The following is a 16,061-nucleotide window of genomic DNA, read 5'->3' on the forward strand; positions in this document are numbered from 1 at the left end:
ATGCTGCCTGACCTGCTGCGCTTTTCCAGCAACACATTTTCAGCTCTGATCTCCAGCATCTGCAGTCCTCACTTTCTCCTCTTTGTTGGCTACGTAGAACAATCCATTTCCCATAGTTACACCGGCACCACTCCCCACCTCTTTCTCCGTTACATTGATGACTGCATTGGCGCCACCTTGTGCTCCCGTGAGGAGGTTGAGCAATTCATCAACTTCACCAACACATTCCACCCTGACCTTAAATTTACCTGGACCATCTCTGACACCTCCCTCCCCTTCCTGGACCTCTCCATCTCCATTAATGACGACCGACTTGACACTGACATTTTTTACAAACCCACCGACTCCCACAGCTACCTGGATTACACCTCTTCCCACCCTAACTCCTGCAAAAATGCCATCCCGTATTCCCAATTCCTCCGCCTCCGCCATATCTACTCCCAGGAGGACCAGTTCCACCACAGAACATACCAGATGCCTCCTTCTTTAGGGACCGCAATTTCCCTTCCCACGTGGTTAAAGATGCATCTCGTCCACATTCCGCACCTCCGCCCTCAGACCCCACCCCTCCAACCGTAACAAGGACAGAACCCCACCTGGTGCTGACCTTCCACCCTACCAACCTTCGCATAAACCAAATCATCCGCCGACATTCCCGCCACCTCCAAATGGGCCCCACCACCAGGGATATATTTCCCTCCCCACCCCTTTCCGCCTTCCGCAAAGACCGTTCTCTTCGTGACCACCTGGTCAGGTCCACGCCCCCCCCAACAACTCATCCTCCCGTCCTGGCACTTTCCCCTGCCACCGCAGGAATTGCAAAACCTGCACCCTCACCTCCTCCCTCACCTCCATCCAAGGCCCTAAAGGAGCCTTCCACATCCATCAACGTTTTACCTGCACATCCACCAATATCATTTATTGTATCCGTTGTTCCCGATGCGGTCTCCTCTACATTGGGGAGACTGGACGCCTCCTAGCAGTGTGCTTAGGGAACATCTCTGGGACACCCCGTACCAATCAACACCACTGTCCTGTGGCCCAACATTTCAACTTCCCCTCCCACTCAGCTGAAGACATGGAGGTCCTGGGCCTCCTTCACCGCCCGACGCCTGCAGCACGCCTCATCTTCCGCCTCAGAACACTTTAACCCCAGGGCATCAATGTGGACTTCACCAGTTTCCTCATTTCCCCTTCCCCCACCTCACCCTAGCCATCTTTTTAGTCTATCAAGAATAATCTTGTTTAATGAATAAAAAAAATTATTGCATTTCTTCAACTATTTACAAATTACATGAATGAAATCTATATTACCATAGAGACTGTTGGGAGCAAACACCTCTTGAACCAGCTCCTACTTTACTCTTTGACTGAGCCTCCATGACATCACCTCGCGGTTAGCGCTTATAGCATTCAGTCAAATATTAACTATCACAGAATCATAGAATTCCTACAGCATGGAATCAAACCTTTTCGCCCTGCAAGTCCAGACTGACCAACCAAAGAACATTCCACCAGATCTACCCCTCACCCTATCCCTGTAACCCTACATTTCCTATGGCTAATCCATTTAGCCTGAACATCCTCAACACTATGGGCAAGTTAGCATGGCCAATCCAGGTAACCTTCATATCTTTGGACTATGGGAGGAATCCGGTGCACCCAAAAGAAACCCACATAGTCACGAGGAGAATGTGTAAATTCCATACAGTCAACCGAGGATGGAATCAAACTGGGGTTCCTGGTGCTGTGAGGTAGCAGTGCTAACCAGTGAGCCACCGTGATGCCCTGCAGACTCTTTCACATATAACACCAGATAGTGTTGAACTTCTTGAATGTTGTTGGAGCTGCACGCATCTAGTCAAGTGGAGAGTATTCCATCACACTTGTGACTTGAGTCTTGTAGATGATGGAAAGGCTTGGGAAATCAGGAATTGAGTTAATCACAACAGGATTTCCAGCCTCTGATCTAGGATATTAAAGTGGGGTTTCAGTGATAGCAATGCCATTGAATGTCAAGGAGAGTTAGTTTCTGCCTTGTTAGAAATGGTCATTTCCTGGCACTTGTGTGAGGCAAATGTTACTTGCCACTTACTGGCCCAAGCCCGAATGTTGGCCAGGTGTTGCTGCATATGGACACGCATGTCTTTATCTGATGAGTCGTGAATGGTGCTGAACATTGTGTAATCATTCGCAAACATTTCACCACTGCCCTTACAGTGGATGGAAAGTAATTGATAAAGCAGCTGAAGATGTCTGTGCCAAAGACACTACCTTGAGGAAATCATGCTGCAATGTCCTGGGACTGTTTTATAATGTTTAAAAATTCAGATCGACAGGCATCATGAAAAAACCAAGGAAACAAGTTAGGCTTTTAGCTGACATATAAATTGTTTTATTGTACAATAAAAGTGTAAGCTGAGAGACGAGGACCTAGCCTGTTTTGTGTTAACCCCCATGATCGATTAGTGATTTAATCACACAGCAGTGACTTCAGACTTTGGTACCCATCATTAACTTTCCTACAACTAAACATGTACCTAGTCTGTAACCTGCCTTAATTTTAATTCTGCATTGTTTGTTATGCATTCAGTCACATATTGCTAAATCTAATTTTATAAATGATATGGTACTAATGAAGTAACTTTTGCAATCCACACTCAATGTATTTATTGGACTCATTCCCAAAAACTTCCATAAATCTTCTAACTTTTAATTGATGTTTATTGTTACACATGTGCACAGGCCAAGCTGGATTAAATAATGTTAGCACACTGAACGAATATAATTACATTGGAGTGCAGCCAACATTTCTTCATGGTTACATCTTGAGGAGCCGTCACCCTTTTTTCCTTGTAAATGTAAACTCAAAACTAGGGCACCCTCTAAAGGTATATGTGCAACATTACATTGCATTTTCATACCTCTTCATACGATTTCTGTCAAATTCTGGTAGCAGACTTTCACGACAGCTACAGGTCATACTTTGAGTCAATAAAAACAATCCTCATGATGGGCAGATTTCAGAACAGAACAGGAACAATGCAGCAGTTGATTCCATTTGGCCTTCAATATGCAATAGCTGTCATTTGGATTCTATGGATTCTAGGGCAGCACGAGCGACTCATGTCTCTTATACAGCCAGCTCTAGACCACTCACACCTAAGGAGAAATCACAACATGGTATAAGGGGCTGCAGAGATCTATTCACCTGAATGCCAGTGCATTTTTTAATTTTCATCTGAAGAAGTAACTCTTCTGTTGACCTTTTGTGACGTCAAAAGCAAAAAGCAAGTCTGGGTCAAAAGTTTGGGAAAAGTCTGCTTAACATCAGATGCATTGCAGTCTGTCTGAAGACCAAGCAGCGTCATATTCTGGGGATAACCTCTTACCCTGCACTAATCATCATGTTCAAGCTAATGTTGCAAATTAGCATTATGTATGGGAATATGGAGAAGGTTATTGCAACTTTAGCCTTGCCCAGAAGACTCACAAAGAGTTAACATTATACATATATTTAAGAAGCAGGATGAATATAGCCAGGGATCCATAGCCCACTTTGCTGAACATAAGTTGTTGAGAAAATATTGCTATTTCTCCTAGAGAGGATAAAAAAAATCTCGAAACTCAAAATATGACATGAATATTCAGCATGGGTTACAGAAAGGAAAAGTTTATTTGAAAAACCGCATCCATTTTTCTGAGGAGGTAACACAGTTAAGCAATACATGTAATATGTAACTTTTCAAACTGTATCCAATATCCTCATGAATAAGGTTAAGCAAATGGAGTCTGGGACAAATGGCAAAAGAGGAGCAAGAAAGAAAGCAGACAGTAGGAGGAAATAGTAGGTATTCAATGTGTCAAAACGTGAGCAATGGTACCCCAAAAGATTCAGTGCTTGGACTTCTATTGTTCATAATTTCTATTTGAAACTTTAGAATAAGAAACACAAATTTCTAAATTTGCAGATAACACTGAATGGGGAGGATAGCGAAGACTGAGAAGAGCGACAACAAATTGCAAGACAACATGAATAAATATAAAATTGGTAAAACTAATTTCAACATTGCTAAATGTGAGGCATTGCATTTTTGCGAGAAAATAAAAAAGTCAATGAAGGAGGAATAACAGCAAGGGGTCAGGGAATACAATTGCTGCAAATTTGTACCTTGATTAGATCATACTGCAAGTACTGTGTGTCATGTTACAAAAAGGGAATACAGTCACTGGGAAAAATATTTTCAAGAATGACACGAGAACTCATCGGTTATGTCTATTGGTAAAAGGTGAACAACCTGTGAGCATTTACTTCTGAATGTTGATGGGTAAATAATAGATATCTTCATAATTACAATAGGATTTGATAGAATTGACACAGAAGGAACGTTTCTGCTTGTGGTCAAACCAGAGACTTTTTCATGTAGATACTCTGCTTTCCCAGCTCCACTGGAAATCATCTCATAACTAGAGTTTCTTATTTCCTTTATTATTCTGGTGAATTCATGTTGTTTACATAAATTTAAGATCCTTTCTCTTGTGCATCAGCCAAAATTGCATAGCCTCCTAAATCAGACTTAATCAAAGTTTAAGTGAAATTCATCATTAATTTTCAACTCTTGTACTCTGTTGGGTTTTCTTAGATTTTTTTGATTTACAGTCACAATTATATAGCTATGAACACCCAAGGTTAAATTAAATCACATCATAAATATTTTTCCATTAATTGTATTCCCACTCATTCCTTTCTTTTGTCCAGATATGTTTGACCACATTTATTCACATTAAGTTGCATCTGCTGCCTGTTTATCCTTTTCTTTAACCTGTCAGTGTCTTCCTGAAGTCTTTTAAAACTTCTCACTATAATGCAAACTCCCTGCTATTATATCATCAGCAAATTTTAAGTTTGTCTTCCCTTTACTCAAGTCCAAATTACCCAAAGGCAACAATGGGCTCAGCATTGACCACTGGTAGTCCCATTAACCTTAACTTCTTGTCTCTTTGTTTCCTGTTCATACAGTTATGTAAAGAAATTAAGATGATCAACAACTACAATTTGCATTCTTATAGCAGCGAGCTATTACTAAAGTGCAGCAACCGATATTTATTTTTGGATTAGTTTTAATCCCAAAGATCTCCCTTGTGAAGGAGTGTAAAGTACGCCACTGTTTTATATTTCATCACACGGTGCGTGATATTTTCTGTTAATTTCAATCTAGACAGTACTCTGCTTGGTAAAAAGCAAATTTAAGAGCAGAGTGTGACCAAATAAAATTGATCCCAATTTACACCACGGCTTCTTTACCTAAACTTGCCCTCATCAAAAACTATGCTGACCTTACTTCAACGAGCACCAAATCCCAATCACATGGCACCCCTGTACTTGCTAAGTCACAATGGTTTCCAGACCAAAATGCCTTCATCTCAAAGTTTTTATCCTTGTTTTCAAATCACTCTTTCTTCACTAACTCCGTAACTTCTTCCAGCTGTACAAGTTTTCAGACTTCTCTCCACTTCTTCCAACTTGCTAATCCTGAGTTTTTACTGTTGCAACTAATGACAAGCAATAAATTCAGTTCCTTCATCCTAAGGTTTGGAATTCCCAACTTAAATCTCTTTGCAAGTTTATTTCTCTCTCATCCATTAAGAGACACCCGAAGATCTACATCTTTGGCCAAAACATTGTCATCAGTCCTAATATCTCAATCTGTGACTGGGTGTCCAATTGTCATTGAAATACTCTTGTTTAAAGAACATTAATGTTTTGTTACATTAAAAGGTATTATATAAATGCAGGCTGATTTTTTTTTATTTGAACTGTAAATTTGTGTTCATGGATGACATGTCTCTCCTATCAAAGAAGACCATCATCAAAGCTTGCTCGGTCCCACAATATTTTGTTTATTGAACACAATTATATATTATGAATGTAAAATATGTATTGTAAACAGAATAGTGGCAACAAAAAAGTAAAGTCCTCACACCATCTCTCCCATCAAAAACATAAATATATTCATCAATTTTTTTTTCAATTTAATTTCTTGTTGATGTAAATGGGCAGGGAAGTACACATGATACAAAAAAGCTGGAAATTTTCAGCTTCTTTCACGACTTTCCTTTCTTGCAGGAAATGTTCTTGCCAACTTTTTCCACAGCTGCTGATTTTAGGATCTGGACTGTAAATGAAATTCACTTATGCCACTCTTACAAATCACTAATCTTGAATCTATGGTTACAGCAAGACAATGTTTCTTCTGTTCAGCGAAACATGTAATTTTAATTTTTTGTTTATACTTTTACCATTGATTTATGTATGTTTTATATTTTTCCCGCTGTTCCCTTTTTACTCTTTTTTCACATTTCATATGATTTATGATTCCCAAATTGCGCATTTCCTGTACCTGACACATTTTTTTGTCTGGACTTGCTGGCCGCACCTTTTGTATATTTTCCTGTTTAAGAGGTAAGTGTGAACAAACTAACAAAAAAATTAAGAGAAAAAAACCCACAAATGCTGTAAATCAGAAAATGGTGGAAATACACAGCTTGTCTGCCTGCATTTTAAAATGGAAGACACGCTAATATCAGATGGAGACCCCATGTCAGAACTGAAATGTTAATCTGAACTGAAATAGTTTATAGAACAGATGAAAGCAAAGAAGGGATGAGTAAGAATGTGCATTCAAGGAAAACTGTTATAAATGACTTAGTAGTTTGTAAACTTCTTTAAGAGATGGATTGTGTAATGTATTCAATGTGCAAATGTTAATTTTAAATGTTAATGCTAACTTTCTCTGCTGGGTAGTTATTCATTTTGATATATGAAAATCTATGTAAATATTTCTTGTTATCTATAAGTGATTTACTAATTTGCTTCATCTAGTCTCTGCTTCTGCATTTGTTTTTGTCTTTCTGTATTTTTATTTGCTGTTTGAATTTCCCTGGTATTTGCTTGCCCCTTAATAGCAAATTGTTTTTAGCAATAAACTAAAACCAGCAAACAGCATTCTATCTAAACACAAACTGATCAGGTATAAAATGTAACTGACCTGTCTCTGTCCAACTGGTGCGACTTGTCGAGGATTTCCATGATTTTGCATTATCGAGAAATAAATAACTGAATAACTTGTTTGAGAATGTCAACTGATCTCACAGAAGCTGAACACAGATCAATCCCAAAAAAGTGGGGATAATAGGAGGAAAACTTATTTAAAGAGTTTCGCTAATTTAACATTAATTGATATTTTCTTTGCAGCTTGTATTATCTAAGTGTTAGGAGAAAGTGAGGACTGCAGATGCTGGAGACCAGAGTTGAAAAATGTGATGCTGGAAAAACACAGCAGTTCAGGCAGCATCCGAGGAGCAGGAGAATCGACGTTTCGGGCATAAGCCCTTCTTCAGGAATTGTCTAAGTGTTGCTAATCGTTTTCAGGCACGCCCCGACATTTGTGTCTTGACGACTAAGAGAACAGTATTGGAATAGACGTTTCTCATCTGCAGTCATTTTTGTTCTTCGAGAAACACATATCTCTGAGGAGAGCCTCCTCCGGACCAATCAAGTCTGTCCTGAAGAGGGCGCCAGCATTTGCCCCGATCAAATATGGCGTCGCCCCGCCCCGCCCCAATGGTGACGGTGAGTCGTGCGTCGTTGCTGACGCAAAAAGCGTGCGCCGGCGGCGGGATGGCGGCTCGGTGAGCTGTTTGAATCGGAAAGTGCGGGAGCGGCCTGGGTCGGAGACCAGGAGAAAGGAGGGAGGAAGGGAGACAGACAGACAGAGCGGAAGGAGGAGACGGCAGTAGCAACATGGAGCAGCCCCCGGGCTTTTGGTTCATCCGCAAGGTGAGAGCCGCCGGCTGCTGTTAGGCCTCCCTGGCCTCGAGGGTCACGTTCAGATCTTCATCTGCTGTTCTGGAGCAACGGGAAAAGTTAACTCTTCCTTAACCCTCCCCCTCCCCATGCACCAGCCTGAATCCACTGAAAGTAATGTTGAATGGGATGCATGGTGTCTGACCCTTCCTGGCCCCAACAGTATAGTACAGTTTTTAGAATATAGAACTACACAGCGCACTACAGGCCCTTCGGCCCTCGATGTTGCACCGATCTGTGAACTATTCTCAGTTCGTCCCCCTACACTATCCCAAAATCATCCATGTGCTTATCTAAGGATTGTTTAAATCTCCCTAATGTGGCTGAGTTGACTACATTAGCAGGTAGGGCATTCCACACCCTTATGAGTCTGCATAAAGAACTTGCCTCTGACATCTGTCTTAAATCTATCACCCCTCAATTTGTAGTTCTGCCCTCTCGTACAAGCTGATGTCATCATCCTAGGAAAAAGTCTTTCTCTGTCTACCCTATCTAATCCTCTGATCATCTTGTATGTCTCTATCAAATCCTCTCTTAGCCACCTTCTTTCTAATGAGAACAGACCCAAGTCTCTCAGCCTTTCCTCATAAGACCTTTCCTCCAAACCAGGCAACATCCTGGTAAATCTCCTCTGCACCTTTTCCAATGTTTCCACATCCTTTCTGTAATGGGACGACCAGAACTGTACACAATATTCCAAGTATGGCTGCACCGGCGTTTTGTATAATTGCAGCATGATATTGCTGTTCCAGAACTCAATCCCTCTACCAACGAAACCTAGCACACGGTATGCCTTCTTAACAGCACTATCCATCTGGATGGCAACTTTCAGGGATCTATGCACATGGACTCCAAGATCCCTCTGCACATCCACACTACTAAGAATCTTTTCATTGACCAACTACTTGCCATCCTGTTATTCTTCCCAAAGTGCCTCACCTCACATTTGGCTGCATTGAACTCCATTTGCCACCTCTCAGCCCAATTCTGTGGTTTATCCAAGTCCCCCTGCAACCTTTAACATTCTTCCAAACTGTCCACTACTCCGCCGACTTTAATGTCGTCTGCAAATTTATGCCTGTGCCTAAGTCATTTATAAAAATGACAAACAGCAGTGGTCCCAGAACAGATCCTTGTGGCACACCACTAGTAACTGGACTCCGGACTGAATATTTTTTATCAATCACCATCGTTGCCTTCTTCCAGAAAGGCAGTTTCTAATCCAAATTGCTAAATCACCCTCAATTCCATGCCTCTGCATTTTCTCCATCAGCCTACCATATGGAACCTTATCAAAGACTTTACAGAAGTCCATGTACACCACGTCAACTGCCCTACCCTCATCTACATGCTTGGTCACCTTGTTTGTTTGGCTGTCATGTTGTGATGTGATGGAAGGTGTCATCCACAGTGCACTCAAGCAGCATCTTCTCAGCAATAACCTGCGCAGTTAGGATTCTGCCAGGGCCACTCAACTCCTAATCTCATTACAGTCTTGGTTCAAACATGGACGAAAGAGCTGAATTCCAGAGGTGAGAATGATGGCCCTTAACATCAAGGTCGTGCTTGACCAAGTGTGGCATCAAGAAACATTAACAGAACTGGAATCAGAGAGTATCGGGGGCAAACTCTCTGCTGGTTGAGTCATATCTGGCATTTAGGAAGAATATTGCACTTATTGGAGCGAAAGGTGAGGATTGCAGATGCTGGAGATCAGAGTTGAGGGTGTGGTGCTGGAAAAGCACAGCCAGTCAGGCTTATGCACAAAATGCCACTTCTGCTCCTTGGAATTCCTGATGAAGGGCTTATGCCCAAAACATAGATTCCCCTGCTCCTTGGATGCTGCCTGACTGGCTGTGCTTTTCCAGCACCACATTCTTTGACTGTAGTTATTGGAGATCAGTCTTCTCAACTCTAGGACATCTCTGCAGGAGTTCCTCAGGGTAATGTCCTAGGCCCAAGCAACTTCAACTGCTTCATCAATGACCTTCCCTCCATTGTGAGGTTAGAAGTGGAGATGTTCCCTGATTATTGCATAATGTTTTGCGCCATTTGCAACTCCTCGGATACTGAAGCAGGCCATGTTCAAATGGACAATATCTGGGCTTGGGCTGACAAGTCACAAGTAACATTCATGCCACACACACCAGGCAATGGCAATCTCCCATTTAAAAAAAATCTAACTACCATCCCTTGACATTCAATGATGTTGCCATCACTGAATCCTCCACTATCAACATCTTGGAGTTACCATTGACCAGAAACTCAACTGGATTTGTCATATAAACACAGTGGTCCAAGAGCAGGTCAGAGACCGGGAGTACTGCAGCGAGTAATTCACCTTCTGACTGTCCAAAACCTGTCCATCATTTACAAGTCAGGACTGTGATGGAATATTCTCCACTTGCCTTGATAGGTGTAGTTCCAACAACACTCAAACCTTACACCATACTGGACAAAATAGCCTACTTGACTGGCACGACATCCACAAACATCCATTCTCTCCTCCACCGATGCTCAATAGCAACAGTGTGTACTGTCTATTAGATGCACTGCAGAAATTTACCAAAGATCCTTAGAGTGCAACTTCCAAACCCACAACCACTTTAATTTGGAAGGACAAGGGTAGCAGGTACTTAGGAACACCACCACCAGCAAGTTCCCTTTCAAGCCACTTTCCATACTGACTTAGAAATATATCACCGTTCCTTTACTGTCGCTGGGTAAGAATCCTGGAGTTCCCTCCCGAATAGCATTGTATGTCACCTCATATCAGGTGGACTGCAGCAGTTCAAGAAGGCAGTTCACCACCTTCTCAAAGGCAATTGGAGGCGGTCAATAAAAATGCTGGCTGGACAGCCAGTGATACCCACGTCCCATAAATAAATTTGAAAATAACTGCTGCCTGGTGCACATAATACTGAAGCAATGTCAGTAAGTGGAAGTGCTTTAGTGTTTATCTTTGCCACTCAGCGGATCGGGCTCACTCAGTTCTGTATGAAGAGTACAAATTCCATGTTCCTAGCTACTATGCTACCAGCCTGTCTGTCCCTGAATTTGGTTTAGAAATATGGTACCTATTGACTGTAGAACATTCTTTTAAAACCTACATCTTGCAAAGCTGTTGCTTATCCCCATACCTTCAGTTGCGTCAAATTTTATTTCATAATACTGTTGCAAAGGACTCAAAACACTATTACATGTTAAACGTGCAAGATTTTACTAAAGCCAGGCTGATCTCTCTCTGACAACAATGTGAAAGATCTGGTTCCATGCTGAACAGAAATGTGAAAAATAACTATGATTGTATATTTGTATGATGGTTTATATGTACTGATCCTCCCAGTTTTGAAACTTGCTGCAACCCTTTGAGGTGCTGCAAAAGTATTAATTTCTGTCTTGTCATACTGCTTCCAGGTGTTCAGCTGGCGAGCAGCAGCTTCAATTGCTTGGTCTGTCTTGCTGCTACCTGTCTCCACAACTGTTTTTATACTGCTGAGCAGATTGAACGTTTTCCATCCTATCCAATGGATTACAGGTATTGTGCTTATGATCTAACTGAGAAAGAAACAATTCCCTTTTGGAGTGAATTGGTCAGTGACGCCTCTGTGTCCTTTTTATTTTTCAGATTCGCTGAATCATTTGAATAGTTCCTATATAATCTTTGCAGTTCTGGTACTTTGTGGAGTCGTAGTGACAATTGGTATTTTCAATACAGAGTTTTATACAGGTATTAGAAGTTTATTATTGAAAAGAGCAAAATGCTGGAGATCTTAAATTAAAAACTAGAATAAAGCACCGAAGAAACTGAGCAGGTATAAGATCATCTGTGGAAAACTGAAGTAAGCTGACAAATTCAAGCTTGACTTTACCACTCACAATGTGGCCCCCTCTGTTGTGGAAAGTGAACGCACACTGGGTAACTGCTTTGTGGAAGGTCTCCATTCAGTAGGCAAATATGACTTCCAATTGCCTGCCATTTCAATATGCCACCTTGCTCCAATACTCACATAGGGAACCAAAGAGAAGATGAACAAAAGTCAAACGAATTGACAAAAGAATCCAGCCAGGTTGAGGCAGTGAATCCACACAGGTTTAAATACAAAGCATATAAGTCATTTGTTCTTTTCCTTTCTGCAGTAGAGCCTTCTATTCCATGCAGTCGTATTGCACTTGTGGGAAATGTATTCCATCCCCGTCGGTTTCTCCATTCAGTGGTACATGCAGTAATGGGGATGCTGGTGGCATGGTGTGCAGCAGTAATAGCCGGGGGACGCTATCAGCTGATCAGTGTATCTTGTTCATCTCAGGGCAGGTGAGCATAATGTTAATAGAAGTCAGAGTTTGTAGAATGTTGGTTTGCAGAACATCTTTATTTGTGGTCCACAAACCCATCTACTTTGACCATTCTTGTCATTGCAGCTCATCATCCAGCAGCCACATGTGCCTGAATGAGTTTCACATTTTCGTACTGATGGAAGGAGCCTTTATAGGATATAGTTATAGTCTTCTGTATTTTGTTAACAACTTCAATTATGTGTCATTCCCCATGTTGCAGGTAACATTTATTTCTTTGATTTCTGCTTTTGAATTGAGTAAAAGCAGATAGTTACGTTAAAAAGCAAGTGCAATTTCCCTACATTAAATGTATCACCTCTTCATCCAAACTGCAAACTGAAACCCTTTTTACGTTTTTTGCCCTACTGTTTTTTAAAACCAATTTATCATCCAAGTACTGCTTTTTGACTCTGCTAGTTTTTGATTCTATTCTCTTCACCTTGGAGATTTCCAGAACTCTGTTCCCCAATTTTTGTTTCTGTACAGTTTTTTTTAATTTAAACTAAATTCAAATTAACTTAAATTATATCTCACTACTTTATTCTATTTTACTCATCACACCTCCATTGAGGCTCCCATTCCTGGGAGCGCCAGTCATTGTACCTATATTCTTTTCCCCCAGCCTCCCCCTCCCATGGCCTGACGAGCGCCCGGGCTGATTTCCACAGCTATACATACCATGACCCTAATCAATATTGCTGATAAGTCTGCATTAATATAATTTAAAAAGTGCCACCATGTCTAGTAAAACTGCTCCATTTTGTGTTGTACTGTATTTGTGAGATAGTCTTGGGGGAGATACTCCATCACCAGCCTACGCTACCCCATAAGACTTGCGGGGGGTTTTCAAACATCCAATTCATTAAAATGTTCTGCCTTGCACACTGGGTAAGACTGTTACACAGTCTCTTTCCGTGTTTCCCCAAAGAGGGCAAATTTGGCAACCCCAGAAGAAGAAATACCGGATCCACTTTAACTTCGATCTCCAGGATGTCCTTCAACTTCCTTACTATAGCACTCCAGTATCTCTGGATCTTACAACATGACCAGTAGCACTGTGTGAGAGTGCCTGTACTAATTTTACATTTGGGACACCCTGGTGACGCTCCTCTCTTGAACTTAGCCAGCCTCTCTGGCATCATGTGAGCCCTGTGCAAGATCCTCAATTGCATGGCCTGTGCTGTGTTACATACCGAAATTTTCCTTACATTTTTCCATATATCTTCCCATACCTCCAATGAGATATCCTCTCCCAGCTCTCGATTCCACATACCCTAAACGAGACATAGTACTAACTGAAAGAGTGTCCATACTTCCGAGCACTCATTTCTCCATGTCTGACTTGTAAAACTGATTTAGGATCACGGTCTTCCTCTGTATATAATCCCTTATCTGAAAGTACCGGAAAAGGTCCCTATTAGACAATCCATATTTCCGACTTAGCTGGCTAAATGACATCAAGACCACCTCCTCGAATAAATCTCCGGACAGGAGATTCCCTTATTCTCCCATAACTTAAAGCCGGAGTCCATTGCCCCAGGTTTAAATCCTTGGGCTCATGCCAATGGGGTAAACAGCAAAGTCTTAAACCAATTGCCCTTGTCTTGCCACATTATCCTCCAAGCCTTCACCATATTTAAAATGATTGGACTCTTACACTGCTCGGTCATGGATTTCATCTTATCCATAAATAATAGATTAACTAGGGGACATCTCGACTGCGAGGCTTCAACGTCAAGCCAAGTTGACCCCGAATTCTCCTGTACCCAGTCACACTCATATGCTAACAGGGCGCTTAGTTGATATCTCTTTGAGTATGTAAGATCCACCCCTCCCTCACCCTGCGAGAGCTGCAATTTGGTAAATTTAATTAGGGGGTGCTTGCGACACCTTATAATAGAACCTAGCCAACCTCTGAGCCTCTAATACTCATCTAGGTAGCAACAATAGGAGCATTCTCACTGAGAACAACAGGCGAGGAAGAACATTCATTTTAATCAGGGCAATTCAGCCTAACCATGATAAAGTTAATCCCTTCTGCCGCTGCAAATCCTGTTTTATCCTCTCCAGTAATTGTGCATAGTTAGCTTTATACAGATGGTGGACGGCAGGGGTAATAAAAATTCCCAAATGAAATAAAAACCTTTTGACAACCATCTAAACGGGAACTGCATTCCATCCTTCAGATCAGCACCTCCACTAATCCCCCCACGGTCATGGCTTCCGATTTTGTAAAGTTGATCCTGTAGCCTGAAAAACTGCCAAATTCTGTGTGGTTCTTAATTGTGATGTATTTTGTATTTCAATTTCTTCTGGGGTTTGTGAAAGAAGGAAAATAATTATTTTGTTTCTTTTACAGCAATTCAAGTACCCACAGTTCAAAGGAAATCTGTCTTTGGTTATTAAGTACAGTGCTGTGCAGTCTCTGTATTTTCTCAGGAACTACTGCATCCTTTACTATTTCCTAGGTAATCTACATATTTGACATCGAACTAAGGATTCTTTTGTGTTGCTGATTGGGTAATGTTGAATTGTATCTCCCTTTCTCGCTAGAACTGTTTTGATGCATGGTTTATGATTTTTCTCTAACTCTGTTTGTCCTATACTGATTTTGTTGCTCATCCTTCATTCATAGCAATTTTTAAAAATCTCTTCAATGCCCCATTTGATTCTACAAATTAGGAAATGGAAAATTCAGAATTAAGCAGTTACTGGTCTCTTCCACTTAACATTGCTGTGGCCTAATTTCTTGTTTTTGGAAAAATGTGATTCCTATCCGTCAAATCTTTCAGCAGAACTGTGCAGGGTCCTTACACAGGAAGAACATGTCCTGAAGCTGAGAGAACAGCGAAGAGTCTGAGCTATGGGTGAAGCTGCATTTAGAAATAATGTGTAAGCAGTGGTCAGGAGTTGTACCTAGGAGGGAGGATTGACTATAAGAAGTGAAATTTAACTGCAATGTGATGGATAACAAACCTGTTGTAGTATATATTCTGAAATGTTTTTTTGTTTAAAACAAGGTGCTGTTTCTGCTGTTTGTTGTGTGAAATTTTCAGTTGCTGTATTTTCCTTGAAGCTACATGCCTTTAAAAATATTTGCTTCCATTTTACTGTTATACACCAACTTTCTCTTTTTTTTTTCCAAAATAAAATAGAAAAGTCCAGTTTGAGCAGAATGCAGTATTTATAGGTATAGTGCTGCCAATTGTACTTAAGTAGTGCTTACAAGAAGTTGTTTGCAAAGAAGTTTTCTTATGTGGTAGAAGATTTAAAATCCAAAGTGTGTGCTGAATGCAGGGCAAAATAATATCTTTGGAGTGTGCAATTTCAAGATTTATTGTTTTCTATCTCCAGAATATTTTTCCCAGTGTTACATTTTTTAAAATTGTCTCTCCCCAGGTTATGTACCAAGGGCCTGGATAAGTGCCTCAACAACCCTTCAAAGAGATAGGTTAGTGAACTGCATTGAAACTATTAATTCATTAATGTCTGATCCTGTGTTTTGTAGATTTGGATGATTTTTTTTTTCTTTTCTGTTCTTACCCTGAGTATCCTGCAGCCACCTTCGCATTGTCTCACCCATTCTAAAATGTGAGAGCTGAAATTGAGATGCAGTAGCTGCTGATAATAAGAAGGAGATGGAAATGTGTTGCTGGAAAAGCGCAGCAGGTCAGGCAGCATCTAGGGAACAGGAGAATCGACGTTTCGGGCATTAGCACTTCTTCAGGAATGAGGAAAGTTGGTCCAGCAGGCTAAGATAAACCATATTCCCTATCTTTTATCTTAGCCTGCTGGACCAACTTTCCTCATTCCTGAAGAAGGGCTAATGCCCGAAACGTCGATTCTCCTGTTCCCT

General features: G+C 41.1%; 1 protein-coding gene across 2 annotated transcripts in view; it reads left to right on the top strand.

Moving 5' to 3' along the window:
* The first annotated feature begins 7,688 nt into the window (after nucleotides 1-7,688).
* Nucleotides 7,689-16,061, top strand: part of ndc1 (NDC1 transmembrane nucleoporin) — a 27,886-nt gene continuing 19,513 nt past the window's right edge. For both annotated transcript variants that reach the window (XM_043699625.1, XM_043699626.1), the window contains exons 1-7: nucleotides 7,689-7,840; nucleotides 11,285-11,405; nucleotides 11,496-11,597; nucleotides 12,008-12,182; nucleotides 12,290-12,425; nucleotides 14,565-14,673; nucleotides 15,605-15,656. In XM_043699625.1, coding sequence (XP_043555560.1) covers nucleotides 7,805-7,840; nucleotides 11,285-11,405; nucleotides 11,496-11,597; nucleotides 12,008-12,182; nucleotides 12,290-12,425; nucleotides 14,565-14,673; nucleotides 15,605-15,656 — 731 coding nt within the window. In that variant the 5' untranslated portion in view covers nucleotides 7,689-7,804. The remainder of the gene's footprint in view (nucleotides 7,841-11,284; nucleotides 11,406-11,495; nucleotides 11,598-12,007; nucleotides 12,183-12,289; nucleotides 12,426-14,564; nucleotides 14,674-15,604; nucleotides 15,657-16,061) is intronic.

This window comes from Chiloscyllium plagiosum, chromosome 11 (genome assembly GCF_004010195.1).
Source record: "Chiloscyllium plagiosum isolate BGI_BamShark_2017 chromosome 11, ASM401019v2, whole genome shotgun sequence".
In the NCBI taxonomy this organism is placed as follows: Eukaryota; Metazoa; Chordata; class Chondrichthyes; order Orectolobiformes; family Hemiscylliidae; genus Chiloscyllium; species Chiloscyllium plagiosum.